The sequence below is a fragment of the Notolabrus celidotus genome, chromosome 9 (genome assembly GCF_009762535.1).
Source record: "Notolabrus celidotus isolate fNotCel1 chromosome 9, fNotCel1.pri, whole genome shotgun sequence".
NCBI classification, from domain to species: domain Eukaryota; kingdom Metazoa; phylum Chordata; class Actinopteri; order Labriformes; family Labridae; genus Notolabrus; species Notolabrus celidotus.
The window spans coordinates 1,220,578-1,239,988 of NC_048280.1; the positions used below are offsets into that span (position 1 = coordinate 1,220,578).

At 38.7% G+C, this 19,411-nt stretch overlaps 3 protein-coding genes and 1 long non-coding RNA gene across 4 annotated transcripts in view; 2 read left to right on the forward strand and 2 right to left on the reverse strand.

The window, feature by feature from the left end:
- LOC117818544 (GTPase IMAP family member 8-like) overlaps window positions 1-7,489 on the reverse strand; it is a 22,383-nt gene extending 14,894 nt beyond the window's left edge. The window contains exons 1-4 of the mRNA XM_034691480.1: window positions 7,100-7,489; window positions 5,415-5,545; window positions 2,127-2,259; window positions 394-1,893 (exon numbers count right to left, since the gene is read on the reverse strand). The gene's annotated coding sequence lies outside the window, so the exon portion shown is untranslated. The remainder of the gene's footprint in view (window positions 1-393; window positions 1,894-2,126; window positions 2,260-5,414; window positions 5,546-7,099) is intronic.
- LOC117819079 (L-rhamnose-binding lectin SML-like) overlaps window positions 7,008-19,411 on the forward strand; it is a 25,350-nt gene continuing 12,946 nt past the window's right edge. The window contains exons 1-2 of the mRNA XM_034692296.1: window positions 7,008-7,222; window positions 7,308-7,429. Of these exons, the coding sequence (XP_034548187.1) occupies window positions 7,369-7,429 (61 nt within the window). The 5' untranslated portion in view covers window positions 7,008-7,222; window positions 7,308-7,368. The remainder of the gene's footprint in view (window positions 7,223-7,307; window positions 7,430-19,411) is intronic.
- Window positions 7,712-19,411, forward strand: part of LOC117819086 — a 16,100-nt gene continuing 4,400 nt past the window's right edge. The window contains exons 1-2 of the long non-coding RNA XR_004632451.1: window positions 7,712-7,775; window positions 9,364-9,485. This is a non-coding gene — a long non-coding RNA (uncharacterized LOC117819086). The remainder of the gene's footprint in view (window positions 7,776-9,363; window positions 9,486-19,411) is intronic.
- The window catches only part of LOC117819074 (GTPase IMAP family member 8-like), a 9,799-nt gene continuing 1,744 nt past the window's right edge, over window positions 11,357-19,411 (reverse strand). The window contains exons 3-5 of the mRNA XM_034692286.1: window positions 18,712-18,765; window positions 13,133-14,344; window positions 11,357-13,022 (exon numbers count right to left, since the gene is read on the reverse strand). Coding sequence (XP_034548177.1) covers window positions 11,485-13,022; window positions 13,133-14,344; window positions 18,712-18,765 — 2,804 coding nt within the window. The 3' untranslated portion in view covers window positions 11,357-11,484. The remainder of the gene's footprint in view (window positions 13,023-13,132; window positions 14,345-18,711; window positions 18,766-19,411) is intronic.

Genomic DNA, 19,411 nt, shown 5'->3' on the forward strand with positions numbered 1-19,411 from the left:
CAGTAAAACCTGACATGACCCCTGCAGTCAGACCAAAACACAGTTTTTTCATGTCTTTCATGAAAGCCTTATATTTTCAATTCAACATGTTGAGACTGCTCACTTCATTGTCAGACACATATTACCTGCTACAGCTTGAAACTGTTCTCATAGTAAACATGAACTGTTATAACAACATGGATCCATTTTTTCATAACACCGAGTTACAGTGGGAATAAACTGAATTTATAAACACAGCAATAAGATCATGTTCAGAGATTTTTCTATAAATCTAAATAATCCAAAAACATCCTGCAGTTTTTATCAAGCTCCACTTATCCATCAGTAAAACAAGACCTACCATTACTTTCATGATTTGGTTATTATTCTGTACTTTAGGTCGAGTTGACTCACCTGGTGAATTTCTTGCTGAGACACGATCAGTAGTAAAAGTGAGATTAAAAACAGACAGCTCCAGGATGAGCTCAAAAACAGGAAACAGTCTCCCAGCAGCCGCATGAAGTCTGACAAAAACATAGATTTATAAAGCTTCACATGTTGGAGTGTCACTGTGGAGTTTAAAGACAACCCACTCTGACTTTGTGACTTTGACTCTGTGGTTTAACAGGTTCTATCAAATGTAAGGGTGGAGCATTTCCTCATATTTCAAACCAAAGATAAAATACTTCTACAAGCTTTAGAATTTGAATGATCTTCTGGCTGAACCTGACCTCACCAACTAGAAAAAAAACTCTATTTTCCTCGATGTGAATCATGTTGATATCATGTGAGCCAGGGATTAGACTCATTAAAAGATCATTAGAAATAGTTTATGATTTATCTTGAGTCTCTGACATGTAACACTGCTGCTCATTTACACATTATTCAACATATGAGATCAGATCTTTTGTCTTTCTCCTCTCCTGACATATGAAATGATGTCCTGTAAATTCCTTTCTGCCTAAATGAGCGTCAAGACTTCTCAGATAAAGATAAGATAAAATATCTTTGCTTTGAGGAATCAAGACTCTCTAGTTCCTTGTACTGTCAGCAAAGAATAACACTGTTTTGACCGAGGTTACATAAAGTGAATTTATCCCTGCAGCCACATTCATACTGTAACAAAGGCTCTCATTAAAACCAAGATGGCTGACAACATTTAAGACATTTATTCTGCATGATAAAAATCAGTTTTAAAATATGTTGATTTTGCAGTGATGGCTGAAAAACACTCAAATGAGTCAGCTTTGATATAATGAGTCACTCACACATTAACTACTATTGTAAGAAAAATGAAGATTATTTTTCATCAAAACTTATAATGACCTAAATCTTAGTAACAACTTGTTATAGGTTAAACCTCTCACTTAGACATGTTGTTTCTATGAAGGATTTATTGAAGTTTCTTTTCCATCCAGCAGATTATGAATCTGATTTCAAAGCCAAGTTGTCCTACATGAGTATATAAAGATGGTTTTATTTGAGTCCTTGTGTTTGGGGTGTTTTATTGCAGAGCAGATGCTTACATAAATATTTTAATGGGTGAAGTACGTTGCAGGACTGGATGTTCAATCCCTGAGGTTTCTGTTCTAATACTGAGTTGTGAGGGATTGTTCTTAGAGAAGACAGTGAGGCGACTTACCTGACAGACCACCTTCTTTGGAGAAGGAACATTTCCTGTACTCACCTGTTTGGAGAATTGAGATAAACTGTAGTACTTACCTCTTGGTGGTCTGGAGTCTTACCATCCTGGTCATGCCAAGACTCCATGATGTACCTCATGTGGCTGGTCCATGAGACGACCATAGGGTGATGTTGCTACCTTTGCAGTCAAATATATGTCCTGTCAATCACAGTTTCAGGGACTGGAGTCTCAGTCTCAGCTGTGGGGCTGGAGGTGTTTCTGATTGATCCCTGTAAAATATAGCATCATACAAATCAAACTTTAAAAGTGTTCACTTCTTTCTGTCTCACATGTTAAGAAAACTATTCAAAGAAAACAAGATGTTGTTTCAGCTGGAGCACACTGCAGACTGTTTGAGCAGTAACCAATGATAACAGGAAACCAGCAGAGGGCAGCAGATACACAGACATAACACATATTGTTCATGGATTTCACATGATCTTACTTCAACCCCATGATTCACCTGTATGTGGTTGGTCTATGAGATGAGTTGTCTTGCCTGCAGTTTTCAGGACTTAGACTGAACTTTCAGTCTCAGCTGTGGGACTGCAGGTGTTTCTTTGAGGTGTCAGTCAGGACACAGGTGTAAAGTATTCCTTTAAGAAATAATATCAGGAGGCTTGAAGGTTAGCTGCATTAAACACATGAAGTACAGTGGAGCTTTATAGATCAGTCATTTATAGGTATATCCAAACAAAGTGCAAACATTTAAAAACTTTAATTCTATGCATTAAAAAAGGAAGAGCAATAACAAGTAAGCATTGAAGAACATGATATACCGGTGGTATCCTTAACCTATGATCATCACCTAAAAGTACTAAAAACATCAACAATGAGAAGAGGAATGGGAGACAGAAGTAAGGTGTACATTTACACTGAGGTGAGAAGCAGTAATCAGACTGAATCTCACAAGTTTCAATTCCATTCAACAGAGAATAAGCCTTTTCAAATAGACACAGCGCCCTCTGGTGGCAGCACAGTCACTGAATGTTAGAGCACAGCAAACATCAACATTTCATCAGCTACACTGACACAACCCCTACGCTTGCAGTGATAACGTCTCAGAAATGGATTATACAAAAGCTTTGCAAAGAAAAAGAGCTGCTAAACACTTCCTGAAGAGCACTGCTGTACCCAACAATCAGACAAACAATGACCTAGCTCTGCATGAAAGAATGAATCAAACACCTCACCACACAAGCTGTCCCTCTCCTTACCTCGGGCTGACTCCCTCTGCAAAAGTTAGTCATCTGAGCACTCTGAGTCACAAAAGTTTCCTCTGGTCTCCAAAGTAGGGATGTTCTGAGGCCACGAGTTTAGACGTGTGAACGGAAATTTAAATTCTGACTGACTGACTAGTTTAAAGGAAGCAAACACTCAGAAACCAGTCAAAGTTGATATAACACCACTAAACAAGATATCACAGAGTCTGTGGGGAAATGATGTCAAACTGGTTAGCTGAGTGTGGCTAACGTTAGCAGAGCTAGCACAGTCCTCCTTGAAAGTTAATATCCACGTACCTGTGCCGGTCACTCGTTGCTCTGGTGGAGTGGTTATCTGTCAGTTTAACAGCCTACATACAACTTTATCTCCATTTTCTACATCAAAATACAACCAAACCATGCCGCCTCACAAGATGCCATCAGTGCTTGTTTACACTCAGGTAGTGGAGCATGTGGAGCATATTGGCAGTAGGTGTTAACCTGAGCTACAGCCTCAGCTAGGAGTGGATGGTGAGCTACAGCTAAGACAAAACATAGGACCGACATCTGGAGCCTACAATAATACAAATATTAATAATCCGTCTAACCCAATAGTAATTCTGTTATTGATCATCAAGGGTGACGACGTTTAATCTACAACATGAGCACAACCCTTCTCCAAAGTGACCTGTTCTGTTTCAGTCTCAGTTTGATATCTCTGTATCTCTTATCTTCCTTTTACCTGCTTACCTGAACAATCAGTTAACAACAGTCTCCATGGATTTGCTTCAAAGTGTTTGTATAAAATCTAGACCAGTTTTATGTTTCAAGCATTAAGCTGGTTACACTTTCATCTAGGGTTGCATAATTCTGAGAATTTTCAAAGTTGGAAACTTTCCATGGGAATAAACGGGAATAAACCAGGAATTTACTAAATTGAAGGTTGGCTCTTAACCCTCCTGTTATGTTGCGGGTCAAATTGACCCTTTTGAAAGTCTATTTTAGGCAGTATATGCCTTCCAAACCAGCTAAATGCAGCATACAAATCTGGGCAGCATGTGACAGAAGAGGAGTCGTGTTCATTTATCAACATCACTTCATAAAGAAAGAAAATTCAACATTTAAAATAAACAAAAATCTATGTCATGTAAAACTATTGTATTTATATTTAGGGCTTTCCAATGTACATAAAAAAAAGTTTTAACATGAATTTTAATGAAAAACGAGTTATCCTCTTTGAACCATGACCTGTGAGAATTAAAGAACACCAATGGACCAAATCTGGATTTAAATGCTTAGTAATGGAGTTAAATATTAAATTTTAAAAATGTGTATTGGGATTTTTTGGGGTTCTGACACTTTTGGGTAATTGAACACACCCCAGGTCAAATTGACCCAGGAACATTATTGCTGTTCCAGAGAAACAAACATAACAGGAGGGTTAATAGGGAACTTAAATATAGTTGGGGAAAATATATTTTAGTATAATCCTGACTAAAACAACCAGATTTCATGAAGTACAGTTGAATATCTCTGCTATTCCTCCATCACATGCACACAGCACACTGCTTACTGCAGGGCTATAGAGACCACGCCCCCTACAGGCACTGTGCATTCCTCCATCACATGAAGCACAGAGGATTTCTAGAATCCTGCAGAGGCTTCAGAAGCTTGAGGGAAGATGCTTTTTTATTTGCAGGTTGAATGGGACGTTTTTCTGGGGGAGAGCGGCTCTTTTTATTTAACATTTTGAATGGGACTTTGTTGGGATTGCATTTTTGTTCATTTTTGAATGGGTTGGGTCGGGGGGGGGGATGAGTAATATTTAACTCAACATTCATGTTTTTGTTCTTCAATGAAAGAATTGATTGTTCAATAAAATATTTAACACTTGATAAAGTTCTACTTTCAAATAAATCTGATTTAATTGTATTATTTTGGATGGATGTCTGCTTATAACAAAACTAATATTTATGCTTGGATATGATACCTTTCCAATGTTCCTTTCTAGGCTAATTTTGACTTTACTATGGATATTTGTGTCTATATTCAACATTGTATCCCTGATTATTATGACTGTATATCCATGAAAAATCAATAAATATATTCCCATGGAAGGTTTCCAATTTGGAATACTTCCAAAATTCCCCAGCTTAACTTCCCATGGAAATGTTCCACCCCTTTGCAACCCTACTTTCATCTCACAGACTTTTTAACTCTGTTTGAAATGAATCCCTTGTGAGTTGTTGTAGAGTTTAATGCTCACCAAGTATACATGTTTCTATTCTCCTACAATGTCTTCCAAAATAAGATGATGTGCCTCTTAGATTCTAGCTTCATCTACCTGGAATGAAAGAGCTCAATAAGCTATAGAGAAGTGAAATCAACCTCTCTCCTGCTGTTGAAACAAATCGTTGTAATCTACTTAAACAGATAGAAATGGATCTACTTTATTTATCTGCTGGTATTTACCTCTTGCTGAGCTGATGTCACTTTGATGAACACTTCTTTATCCTGTTTCTAATGTAGTAAAAAGCTGTTGACATCACCTCAGTGGTTTGGTCCACATCACAATCTTTGAGTCTCTGGTGCCATCTTGTGGAGCCCGTGCAGACGTGACTCAGCAACCCCCAATTTAGTATCCGGTCCCCTGTAATCTGTCCTGGTGGATTTTCTCCATCTGTCAAATCAAAAAGAACACAAACACGTTCAGTTGTGTGCATGGTGGTTCTAAGTGTGATGATGAAGCTTTCAAAGGTTGACATTAGCTCTTGTAAAAGCTTCACAGCCCATATGGTGATCATGTAGAAAGTGATGTAGAGTCATTTCCAGAGGTGTGTAGTAACAAGTTACATTTACTCCGTTACATGGACTTGAGTAGTTTTTTCAAAAAATTGTTCTTCTGAGAGTATTTGTTTTGCAGAGTACTTTTTACTCCTACTCAAGTACATTTATGTTAAAAATATCTACTTTTACTGTGTTACATTGGGCTGTCCAGTCTCTACTTTTACCCTTCCTTTATTTCTTCATTTTATATTTTATTTTATACTCAGCTGATCTCTCATGCAGCTCCTTCTGATCCAGAGCTATAAATAACCTCCACACTGAACGGAGGAGTAGCTCCGTCCCCTCCATGACCAGCTGAGGAGAGAGGCTGCATAATACCTGAGTCCCCTTTGGAGGAACATGTTTACCCTGTACCCAACATCCAGACTCTCTCAGAACTTCTAAATGACAAGAAGGAGCAACAGTCACATTATGAGCTGCTTACTCTGTTCTAAAAGGTGGAAATCTGGAGCTTATAGAACAATTAAATCAAAGAGCATGTCATGGTGAGTAAGTTAGGTAAGCTAAGGATCATACTGGTTAATATTAAATCTTAAAAACATGTTATAGTTAGTTATCAGTGAGGTGAGCTAAGGATCATACTGGTTAATATTAAATCTTAAAAACATGTTATAGTTAGTTATCAGTGAGGTAAGCTAAGGATCATACTGGTTAATATTAAATCTTAAAAACATGTTATAGTTAGTTATCAGTGAGGTAAGCTAAGGATCATACTGGTTAATATTAAATCTTAAAACATGTTAGAAATGTTTTAAAGTAATCTAAACTAACTTCTAAGAGATAATGATAAAAGCAGCTCCTTCTGAAGCTCAACAGTCTCCTCAGAGAGATTCTTCAGGACTGAGTTCAGGCCTTTTTAAACACTTCCAGGTTGTTTTAGTATTTTCAAGTTATGTTTTTAAGTAAGATGTACTGAAAATAAGGTAAAAGGTTAAAAAAGAAAGCTTGGAAGGCATAGATATCTGTTTTATTGTAATGTTGGAGTATTGATGTTCTGGAGTTGTGATCACATCTCAGACACAGTTTGAAGTTTCAGCTTGTTTTAAAAAATGAAAGTGGGTACATTAGTTTGAGCACAGTGCAGCTCCTCTTTCTTTAATGTTTGAAAGTAAACCATGCCTAACACCATTCATTTTGCCCTTTTCCTATGTATGTCACTTTATTAAAGGCAGTGTGCTCTTCACATTGTTATTAGCGTTTACAATACAATACAATTTGATATATGACACTACTCACAAGTTACTCACTACTTGAGAAGTTGTTGTTTTTTAGGTCCTTATTTACTCTTACTCAAGTACTTATTTCTACGAGTACTGTTACTTCTACTTGAGTAACATCATTGTAAAGTAACTTTTACTTGAGGACTGTTTCGGTTGACTCTACCCACCTCTGGTCATTTCTCAAGCAGCAGATCACAGATTGTTTGACGTCACGGACCTAGCTTGATTGTTTCCATGACTCACGTCGCTTCAGTCTCTGCCGTCCAAAGTAGTTAACTTACCAAGTCAAAGTTAGTTTAAACTTGATTTTCTGTTTCTTTCTGAAGTTCTCATTAAAAATCACTTTAAAAGCCATCTTCTGTTGTTGAACGGCAGACTAACGAGGCCGTTAGCATTCTGCTAATCAACGGTCGGCAGGTTTCAAACGGACCGGTCCATGGAGCTGGGCGCGCGACTCCCGCTCCCGAAGAGACGTGAGGAACATGGTGAGGAAGGAGGTGAGAGAACTACAGAATGAATCAATAAGAACTGACCTGCTGATAGCTGCTGTGTTATTTATTGAATAGTTTTCTTATTGAAGGTAAAACAAAAACATTACCGTCAAAAGGCTGACAATTCTGTGAGGAAGGTGTGGGTGTTAGTGGTAGAGCCCGTCCTCCCCCCCCTCCCCCCTCAAGTGGATCCGTCCATGACGTGTCAGAGGACAAGATGAGGGAGAACCATGGACTGTATATAAACCAAACTGATTAAAAGCACCAGATGAATAAAATGGGGGAGCAAGAAGATCAGAGAAGGAAATATAATGTTTTAAATGATAGGTAATTATAATTACAACTAGGAGAGGTGAGGAGACATTTAGAATCTGTTATTGTGCTGTTTTTGTTATTTTGTTCTGTCAATCTAATACAAATATATAAGCACTCAATGCTATGAGACTGAATAATAATAATAATAATAATAATAATAATAATAATAATAATAATAATAATAATAATAATGGTGATAATAATAATAATAATAATAATAATAATTATTATTATTATTATTATATTATTAATAATAATAATAATAATAATAATAATGATAATAATAATAATACAAACATAATAATTAAAATAAAATGATAAAAATAATTATAATAATAATAATAATAATGATAATAATAATAATAATAATAATAATAATAATAATAATAATAATAATAATAAATCATAACAGTACACATTAAAAGACACATTAGAGGAAAAAAACAATAGTTGAACACCATCAACAGCTATGGAAAGTGTATGCTTTTAGTCTCTGTTTTTAGTATGTACAGATAAAGTATGATTCCTTGGCAGAGTGGGAACAGTGAAACTGTCCTCTAACATCTTTAAGTAAATTTTTACTTTCAGTCAGGGAGTTTTGTAAGCCATCCCTCTCAGGGCACATCTCCTACGACCAAATTTTAACTTAAAGGTAAACTAAAAACGAATCTATTCATTCTGGCTTTTATCTAGGGTTTCAAAATTTGAATTCTGTATTGTTTTATATTGATTGTAATGTTTTATTTAGTTTTAACTATTTGTTTTTCTACTCAGTTTTATTGTTTTTTTCAGTGCCTTTATTTTATCTTCAACTTATATCCTTACCCTTTTTTATTTATTTAATCTATTTATTTATATTTTTATAACTTATTTTTAATTAAATATATTTTATTGTTGTTGTTGTGCATTAGTCTCTACTTCAAAATCCTTTTTTTTATGTTATATGTCTTACCGTTATTCAATTGCTGCTTATTTCTTATTTTTCAATCGCTGTAAAGCACTTTGAATTACATTCAATTTGTACGTGAGGTGCTCTATGAATAATGTTTGATTGATTGATTGTAATTTACTCTAAACATTAGTTTAGCCCGGCTGCTACCCAAAGCAGTGACGTTTGAATCTGTGTCTGTATCTTAGAGCGGTGTGTAAAGTGATCAGAAACATTTGACATTGAAGTTGTATTATTTTACTTTTATTGGAATGACTTCGGTGCTATCATATTTTACAGACAATAAAGTAAAACATGTACTGAATTATTTTACTCTTACTCTTAATTATATATAAGAGTTAACAATATACTTTTATATGAACATTCATCTCTATACAATTCTCAGTATCACAACCTCTCACAACCATGTTTTTTTTTTTCATGTTCAAAATAAAGACATCCAAAAAAATCAAATCAAAATCAGATGAGCTGCTTCAAGGCCGTTGTTACTGATGTTATGTATTGTAAAGATGCACAAAAAAGTTAAAACTTAAATGGCACAAAACGGCTGCACACACTAATAATCAACAGTATACAACGGTTCAGAATTTAACATGAGATGTTGCACCTGAATCATTGCATTAAAAGGGGAACTGTAACGGAAAGTTCATCTCTTTTTCTCTCCGACTACCTCTAGACTATTACTCAGACACCAGCTGGGACGCTTAGCTGAGGGGTAGAGTGCCAGAAGAGCTCATAGTGCCCTATTACCCCTCTAGAACAGGGGTTCTCAAACCTTTTGGAGGGGACCCCTTACAGGTGAGAAAATTGTCCAAGGACCCCCTCATGATTGTAACACAGATTAAGCACATTAGTGATGTCATGATCAAAAGCTGTGGCTCTGAGAGTCGATGCTTTATAGTGAATCAGAAGAGCCGGCTCTCTCTCGATGCAAGATCCTTTCTCTGCTTAGCTCTCTCAGTGCTCAGCCCCAGCTCTGCTCACAGCAGAACTTTGTTTTGATTGGTCAGCATGGCGGCCAATATCTGTTCCTTCAGAGAGGGTTAGGGTTAGGGTTCTTCTCAAAGACCGGGCAAATACTCACTGAGCGGAGAAACCAGATCAGACCATCCAAGCTGAGGGATCTGATTTTTCTCAATGCCAACCTGAGGACATTAATAATGTTTGCTCCAGTTTGGTTCTGGTTCAGGTTCTGTTTGCTTGAGTTTGGTTCTGGTTCTGTTTGCTTGAGTTCGGTTCTGGTTCGGTTCTGGTTCGGTTCTGGTTCGGTTCTGGTTCGGTCTGGTTCTGGTTCTGTTTGGTTCTGGTTCGGTTCGGTTCTGGTTCGGTCTGGTTCTGGTTCTGTTTGGTTCTAGTTCTGTTTGGTTCTAGTTCTGTTTGGTTCTGGTTCTGGTTCTGTTAATTTTAGTTCGGTTCTGGTTCGGTTCTGGTTCGGTTCCGGTTCGGTTTGGTTCTGGTTCTGGTTCGGTTCTGGTTCGGTTCTGGTTCGGTTCTGGTTCTGTTTGGTTCTGGTTCTGTATGGTTCTGGTTCTGTTTGGTTCTGGCTCTGGTTCTGTTTGCTTGACTTTGGCTCTGGTTCTTTTTGCTTGACTTTGGTTCTGGTTCTGGTTCTAACCCTAACCCTTATCCTAACCCTAATCCTAACCCTTATCCTAACCCTAATCCTAACCCTAACCCTGACCCTAACCCTAACCCTAACCCTAACCCTAATCCTTATCCTAACCCTAACCCTGACCCTAACCCTAACCCTAACCCTAACCCTTATCCTAACCCTAATCCTAACCCTTATCCTAACCCTAATCCTAACCCTAACCCTAACCCTGACCCTAACCCTAACCCTAACCCTAACCCTAACCCTAATCCTAACCCTAATCCTAACCCTAACCCTAACCCTAATCCTAACTCTAACCCTAACCCTAACCCTAGTCCTAACCCTAATCCTAACCCTAACCCCAATCCTAACCCTAACCCTTATCCTAACCCTAATCACAACCGTAACCCTAACCCTAACCCTGACCCTAACCCTAACCCTAACCCTAATCCTAACCCTAATCCTAACCCTAACCCTAACCCTAATCCTAACTCTAACCCTAACCCTAACCCTAGTCCTAACCCTAACCCTAACCCTAATCCTAACCCTAACCCTAACCCTAACCCTAATCACAATCCTAACCCTAACCCTAATCCTAACCCTAATCTTAACCCTAATCCTAATCCTAACCCTAATCCTAACCCTAACCCTAACCCCAATCCTAACCCTAACCCTAACCCTATCATAACCCTAACCCTAACCCTAATACAAAAGATCCTAAATTAAGAGCCGTTCGGGAGTCAAAAGAGCCGGCTCTTCTTTGGGAGCCGATTGATTCAATTTGAATCAAGTAAATCCCACTTGTATCCTTTAAAACAGAGGGTCATTTCATTCCTTGTGGACTCAACATGACAGCATTTAGACTTTTCAAGTAATTGATCTGAAACGCTTTCAGAAAATTAACAACAGCAAGACTCACATATCCCTTCAGCCACCAAATGGTATCAGAACAATGGTGTAAATGCTGTTTGTAATGACACAGCACAATTTTATCATTTATTAGAAATCATTCAAATTATTTCACGGACCCCCACACTATGGTTCGCGGACCCCAGTGGTCCCAGGACCCCACTTTGAGAACCACTGCTCTAGAACACTACGCTCCCAACATGCAGGCCTTCTCATCGTACCTAAAGTCTCTAAAAGTAGTATGGGAGTCATGGTTGTGCTAAAATGAATGTCAAAGAATGTAGTCCTAGAGGCGACTTAAAGGATGACACATTTGCTTTGAACAACAACTTCTGGCTCACGTGAGGTCGTCAAGTCCTCCCTGTCTTTGAGTTTCTTCTCCATTTCCTTTCGTGTTTCTTTGAGTAATGTGTCTTTGTGACTCAAGAAATGGCCCAGCAGTTTATTCGTCTGCTCTAGCTCCTCCTTTTCTTCCATGAGCTCTTTTAACAGACCTGCAAAGTTCTCAATGTACTTCTGTCCAAACTCATTGAACTCTTCGGCTTGTTTTCTAGCTTCCTCTTCATATGTCTTTATCATATTAGAGATTGTGTCCTTGTGTTTTTCCTCTAACTCTTTCCTTCCTTCCTCCTCCTCTTTTCCCTGGATTTGTTCTTCCTTCTTCATTTCTGTCACATGTTTCTCTCTCTCCTGCTCACATTCCCATCGGAGATCTTTGAGTCTTGCTTCATGCTGCTGTTGTCTATATTCCTCTTCTCTGTTGCGGTGTTCCCAGTACTCTCTTTGTTTGTCCGCCCATGCTTCTTGTTCCTCCCTCATCCTTTCTCTCGTCCTCTCTAAATCATCTCTCTTCTCTTCATCTGATGCAGAATTTTCTTGTATGCTTCCCTGCAAATCTCTCAACTTGTTTTCCCACTCCTGTTGTTCAATTTCTCCCAGTTCTTTCTTATGTCTATCGTCTTCTTTCATGTTTTCCTTTTCTTGCTCTCTCATCTGAAGCTCGTTGTTCATTATTGCCTCAAGTTTTTTAAGCTTTCTTGCTTTCAGTTCTCTCTCAGATCCAGTTTCTGCCCTTCGTTGTTTAAATCTTTCCTCCATCTCTCTGATTTCCTCTTCATGTTGTTTTTGAATCTTTCTCCACTTCTCCTGCGTCTCTTTCTCCTTGTCTTTCAGGATCTTCTCTACTTCTTTTTTTATTGCTTTATCCGCCTCCTGCAGCATCTTGTTGGTGTAGCAGCCTCCTCTGTTTTTACCCATCATGGTCTCAATCTTTGCGATCAGGTCGCTGACTTGTTTGCAGTTTTTCTTGTCAAAGTTATTGAACACGTGGTATCTTTCTCCGCATTCAGTGATGAGCTTCTTAAAAGAATCATCACATTTCTCTTGGATGTAGTCTTCGATGGAGAGCTCGTCGTTCTCGAGGGAATCTCCTCTTGTGAAAAGAATGATGGTATAACTTTCAATGCTCATACCAAAGCCCTCTCTGATCAGTTTTAATGCCTCCCTCTCCTCCTGGGTGAGGCGGCCAATTTGTAGCACCAACAGGAAGACATGTGGTCCTGGAGCCAGGAGACTGAAGCACTTCATTATCTCTTCATGAACCTCTTTATGGGACAACGTCGTGTCAAACAGCCCAGGAGTGTCGACCACGGCCACACGACGGCCGTCCACTTCCCCGAGTGCTTTCTGACAGTGTTTAGTGACTGATGTTTGGCCTGGTTCAGCTTTAAACTCCTTTCTTCCCAGAATGGTGTTTCCTGAAGAACTCTTCCCACAGCCGGTCTTCCCGATCAGCACAATCCTGAGACACTCTGAGATCTGCTTCAAATCATCAACTGTGAAACAAGAAATCATCAAATTAGTTCAGATGGTTACAGTTATTAAAGAACAGTTTTGAGCGTGGTCTTTGAGACAGAGTTGTACTATAGTCAATAAGTAAACTTACAGCTGATGGTGGTCTTTGTTTCCAGGTCTTCAGGTTCAGGGTGTGCTGCAGAGATGTTTTTGTGATCATGGACCTCTCCCTTTTTGGAATATGTCACTGATGTGTAGCAGCATGGTCCCAACAATGGTCTCATCCTTTCCACAGCATCCAACAGCTCTGGGATCTGCTGCTGGTCCTTGATGTTGAGAACAAAAGAACTACTTCCACAGCTCTGAAGGAGCTTCTGGATGGCCTTGTTTTTCTGTAGGAAGTTAACAACAGCTGGAGCTGTAGGATCTGACTCTGCAGTGAACAGAATCATGGTGAAGGCATTGACTTGAGATCCGAAGGTGTCCTGGATCATCTTTAACTCTCTTTTGTCTTCATCAGTGAGAGGACCCACAGGTAGGACCAGGATGAAGGCATGGACACCTTCAGGATCACAGAGGGAGACACACCTGAGTGATTCCTTCATCACTGTCTCCAGAGGTTTTCCACACAGAGCAGGAAGCTTCACCAGGGAAACCCAACGTCCACACACCTCTCCCTGATGTTTAACACACTCTGATGAGCTGGAGGCTGAATGAAGACCTGTCTGACCTAAAATGGCCTTTGCTGCTGAAGTCTTTGCTTCTTCTCTCGCCCCGTACAGAACCAGGTTTAACGCAGGTGTTGTGTGTGTTTCAGACATTAGTCTGACGGGCTCCCCGATCAGCGTGAGGAAGACTCCTTTGCTTTGACGGACAATGCTTGTAACTTTCTTCATTAACAGTCGTTGGTTCTCTTCCAACATGCTGTACTGTCTTCCTCCACATTCATCAAGCAGCTGAGTCACAGTTGGAGTTTTAATCATTTCATCCGTTGATACAACCATTGAGTGTTTGAAAGCTTCTTGACTAAACAAACTCAGCATTGATACAAACGTCTGTCTCTTTCTCTCTGAGAACGTGGATGCTTTCACTACCAGGAGCAGGACATTTGGTCCAGGTGGACAAAGTTTCACGCATTCCCTCAGCTCATCTTTCAGTGCTGCCATGGATACATGAGAGATGTTAGGGGTCTTAACAACTGCTACAGATCGACCTCTCCAGTCTCCGTAGGTGACCACAGACTGACTGACAAGAGAATGCCTCTGGAAATGGCCCCCTTGATTACTGGTGATGATGTTTCCAAGTCTCGTCTTCACGCCATCATATTTCCCAAACAGCACAATCCTGAGTTCGCATTCTTTCACTGGACAAAAAGAAAGAGATCAGTAAACCATTTGCACCTTTAAGAACAGACCTTGCCTTTAAATACTACACACTGTACCTTTAAATACCACATACTGTACCTTTAAATTCTACATAGTGTACCTTTAAATACTACACACTGTACCTTTAAAACTGCACACTACACCTTTAAATACTACACACTGCACCTTTAAATACTACACACTGCACCTTTAAATACTACACACTGCACCTTTGAATACTACACACTGCACCTTTGAATACTACACACTGTACCTTTAAAACTGCACACTACACCTTTGAATACTACACACTGCACCTTTGAAGACTACACACTGTACCTTTAAAACTGCACACTACACCTTTAAATACTACACACTGCACCTTTGAATACTACACACTGCACCTTTGAATACTACACACTGCACCTTTGAAGACTACACACTGTACCTTTAAAACTGCACACTACACCTTTAAATACTACACACTGCACCTTTGAATACTACACACTGCACCTTTGAATACTACACACTGCACCTTTAAATACTACACACTGCACCTTTAAATACTACACACTGCACCTTTGAATACTACATACTGCACCTTTAAATACTACACACTGCACCTTTGAATACTACACACTGCACCTTTGAATACTACACACTGCACCTTTAAATACTACACACTGCACCTTTAAATACTACACACTGCACCTTTGAATACTACACACTGCACCTTTGAATACTACATACTGCACCCTTAAATACAATACACACTGCACACTGCACCTTTAAATACTACACACTGCACCTTTAAATACTACACACTGTACCTTTAAATGCAACATACTGCACCTTTAAAAACACAATGTACCTTTAAATACAACACACTGCACCTTTGAATACTACGTACTGCACCCTTAAATACAATACACACTGCACCTTTAAATACTACACACTGCACCTTTGAATACTACACACTGCACCTTTAAATACTACACACTGCACCTTTGAATACTACACACTGCACCTTTGAATACTACACACTGCACCTTTGAATACTACACACTGCACCTTTAAATACTACACACTGCACCTTTAAATACTACACACTGCACCTTTAAATACTACACACTGCACCTTTGAATACTACATACTGCACCCTTAAATACAATACACACTGCACCTTTAAATACTACACACTGCACCTTTGAATACTACACACTGCACCTTTAAATACTATACACTGCACCTTAAAATACTACACACTGCAACTTTAAATACTACACACTGCACCTTTGAATACTACATACTGCACCCTTAAATACAATACACACTGCACCTTTAAATACTACACACTGCACCATTAAATACTACCCACTGCACCTTTAAATACTACACACTGTACCTTTAAATGCAACATACTGCACCTTTAAATACTACACACTGCACCTTTAAATACTACACACTGCACCTTTAAATACTACACACTGTACCTTTAAATACTACACACTGCACCTTTGAATACTAAATACTGCACCCTTAAATACAATACACACTGCACCTTTAAATGTACCTTTAAATACAACACACTGCACCTTTGAATACTACGTACTGCACCCTTAAATACAATACACACTGCACCTTTAAATACTACACACTGCACCTTTGAATACTACACACTGCACCTTTAAATACTACACACTGCACCTTTGAATACTACACACTGCACCTTTGAATACTACACACTGCACCTTTGAATACTACACACTGCACCTTTAAATACTACACACTGCACCTTTAAATACTACACACTGCACCTTTAAATACTACACACTGCACCTTTGAATACTACATACTGCACCCTTAAATACAATACACACTGCACCTTTAAATACTACACACTGCACCTTTGAATACTACACACTGCACCTTTAAATACTATACACTGCACCTTAAAATACTACACACTGCAACTTTAAATACTACACACTGCACCTTTGAATACTACATACTGCACCCTTAAATACAATACACACTGCACCTTTAAATACTACACACTGCACCATTAAATACTACCCACTGCACCTTTAAATACTACACACTGTACCTTTAAATGCAACATACTGCACCTTTAAATACTACACACTGCACCTTTAAATACTACACACTGCACCTTTAAATACTACACACTGTACCTTTAAATACTACACACTGCACCTTTGAATACTAAATACTGCACCCTTAAATACAATACACACTGCACCTTTAAATACTACCCACTGCACCTTTAAATACTACACACTGTACCTTTAAATGCAACATACTGCACCTTTAAATACTACACACTGCACCTTTAAATACTACACACTGCACCTTTGAATACTACATACTGCACCTTTAAATACTACACACTGCACCTTTAAATACTACACACTGCACCTTTAAATACTACACACTGCACCTTTGAATACTACATACTGCACCCTTAAATACAATACACACTGCACCTTTAAATACTACACACTGCACCTTTGAATACTACACACTGCACCTTTGAATACTACACACTGCACCTTTGAATACTACACACTGCACCTTTGAATACTACACACTGCACCTTTGAATACTACACACTGCACCTTTAAATACAACACACTGCACCTTTGAATACTACGTACTGCACCCTTAAATACAATACACACTGCACCTTTAAATACTACACACTGCACCTTTGAATACTACACACTGCACCTTTGAATACTACACACTGCACCTTTGAAGACTACACACTGTACTTTTAAAACTGCACACTACACCTTTGAATACTACACACTGCACCTTTGAATACTACACACTGCACCTTTAAATACTAAACACTGCACCTTTAAATACTACACACTGCACCTTTGAATACTACATACTGCACCCTTAAATACAATACACACTGCACCTTTAAATACTACACACTGCACCTTTGAATACTACACACTGCACCTTTGAATACTACACACTGCACCTTTGAAGACTACACACTGTACCTTTAAAACTGCACACTACACCTTTAAATACTACACACTGCACCTTTAAAACTGCACACTGCACCTTTAAATACTACACACTGCACCTTTGAATACTACACACTGCACCTTTGAATACTACACACTGCACCTTTGAATACTACACACTGCACCTTTAAATACTACACACTGCACCTTTAAATACTACACACTGCACCTTTAAATACTACACACTGCACCTTTAAATACTACACACTGCACCTTTAAATACTACACACTGCACCTTTGAATACTACACACTGCACCTTTGAATACTACACACTGCACCTTTGAATACTACACACTGCACCTTTAAATACTACACACTGCACCTTTAAATACTACACACTGCACCTTTAAATACTACACACTGCACCTTTGAATACTACATACTGCACCCTTAAATACAATACACACTGCACCTTTAAATACTACACACTGCACCTTTGAATACTACACACTGCACCTTTAAATACTATACACTGCACCTTAAAATACTACACACTGCAACTTTAAATACTACACACTGCACCTTTGAATACTACATACTGCACCCTTAAATACAATACACACTGCACCTTTAAATACTACACACTGCACCATTAAATACTACCCACTGCACCTTTAAATACTACACACTGTACCTTTAAATGCAACATACTGCACCTTTAAATACTACACACTGCACCTTTAAATACTACACACTGCACCTTTAAATACTACACACTGTACCTTTAAATACTACACACTGCACCTTTGAATACTAAATACTGCACCCTTAAATACAATACACACTGCACCTTTAAATACTACCCACTGCACCTTTAAATACTACACACTGTACCTTTAAATGCAACATACTGCACCTTTAAATACTACACACTGCACCTTTAAATACTACACACTGCACCTTTAAATACTACACACTGTACCTTTAAATACTACACACTGCACCTTTGAATACTAAATACTGCACCCTTAAATACAATACACACTGCACCTTTAAATACTACACACTGCACCTTTAAATACTACACACTGTACCTTTAAATGCAACATACTGCACCTTTAAAAACACAATGTACCTTTAAATACCACACACTGTACTTTTGTATACTGCACAGTGTACCTTTAAATATGACCCTTCCATTTTAAATACTTCACACTGTACCTTTAAATAACATTTATTGATTTATTGGTGTGTCATGAAATAAAGTGTAACCTGTTAACTTTAAACCAAACAGATGCTACTCAAAAACTGTGAAACACTTTAAATCCAGAATGAAAGGCGAGGCTGCAGTTTCACTTACTGTCAGGTCGCGAGGCCTCAATGCTTCTTTTACGCCTCCTGGGTGTCACATCATCTGATAAAGAGAGACATTTTCATGTGTTACTGACTCACCAGCACTTTACAATCACTCTGCTAACAAGTTTAACAGCTTTAATCCAACATGTTGAAAAATAAATCAGTTTTTCATAATCATATTGTGTCACGTCACTTGAAGGTGCAAGACCCGAGTAGTAAGTCTCTAAAGACTCTTCAGCTAGTTCAAAACGCTGCAGCTCGAGTACTGACTAGAATGAGGAAGAGAGAGCATATCTCTCCCGTGTTAGCTTCTCTAGACTGCCTCCCCATAAAATCTAGAATGGAATTTAAAATCCTTCTTTTGACCGACAAAGCTCTGAATGATCAGACACCTTTGTATCTTAAAGAGCTCATAGTGTCCTATTACCCCTCTAGAACACTACACTGCCAACATGCAGGCCTGCTCATCGTACCTAAAGTCTCTAAAAGTAGTATGGGAGGTAGAGCCTTCAGTTATCAGGCCCCTCTCCTTTGGAATCATCTACCAGTCAGAGTCCGGGAGGCAGACACCCTCTCTACTTTTAAGAGTAGGCTTCAAACTTTCCTTTTTGATAAAGCTTATAGTTAGAGCTGGATCAGGCTTGGACCAGGTCTTAGTTCTGCTGCTATAGGCTTAGACTGACAGACTGGGATCCTGTCTTTCC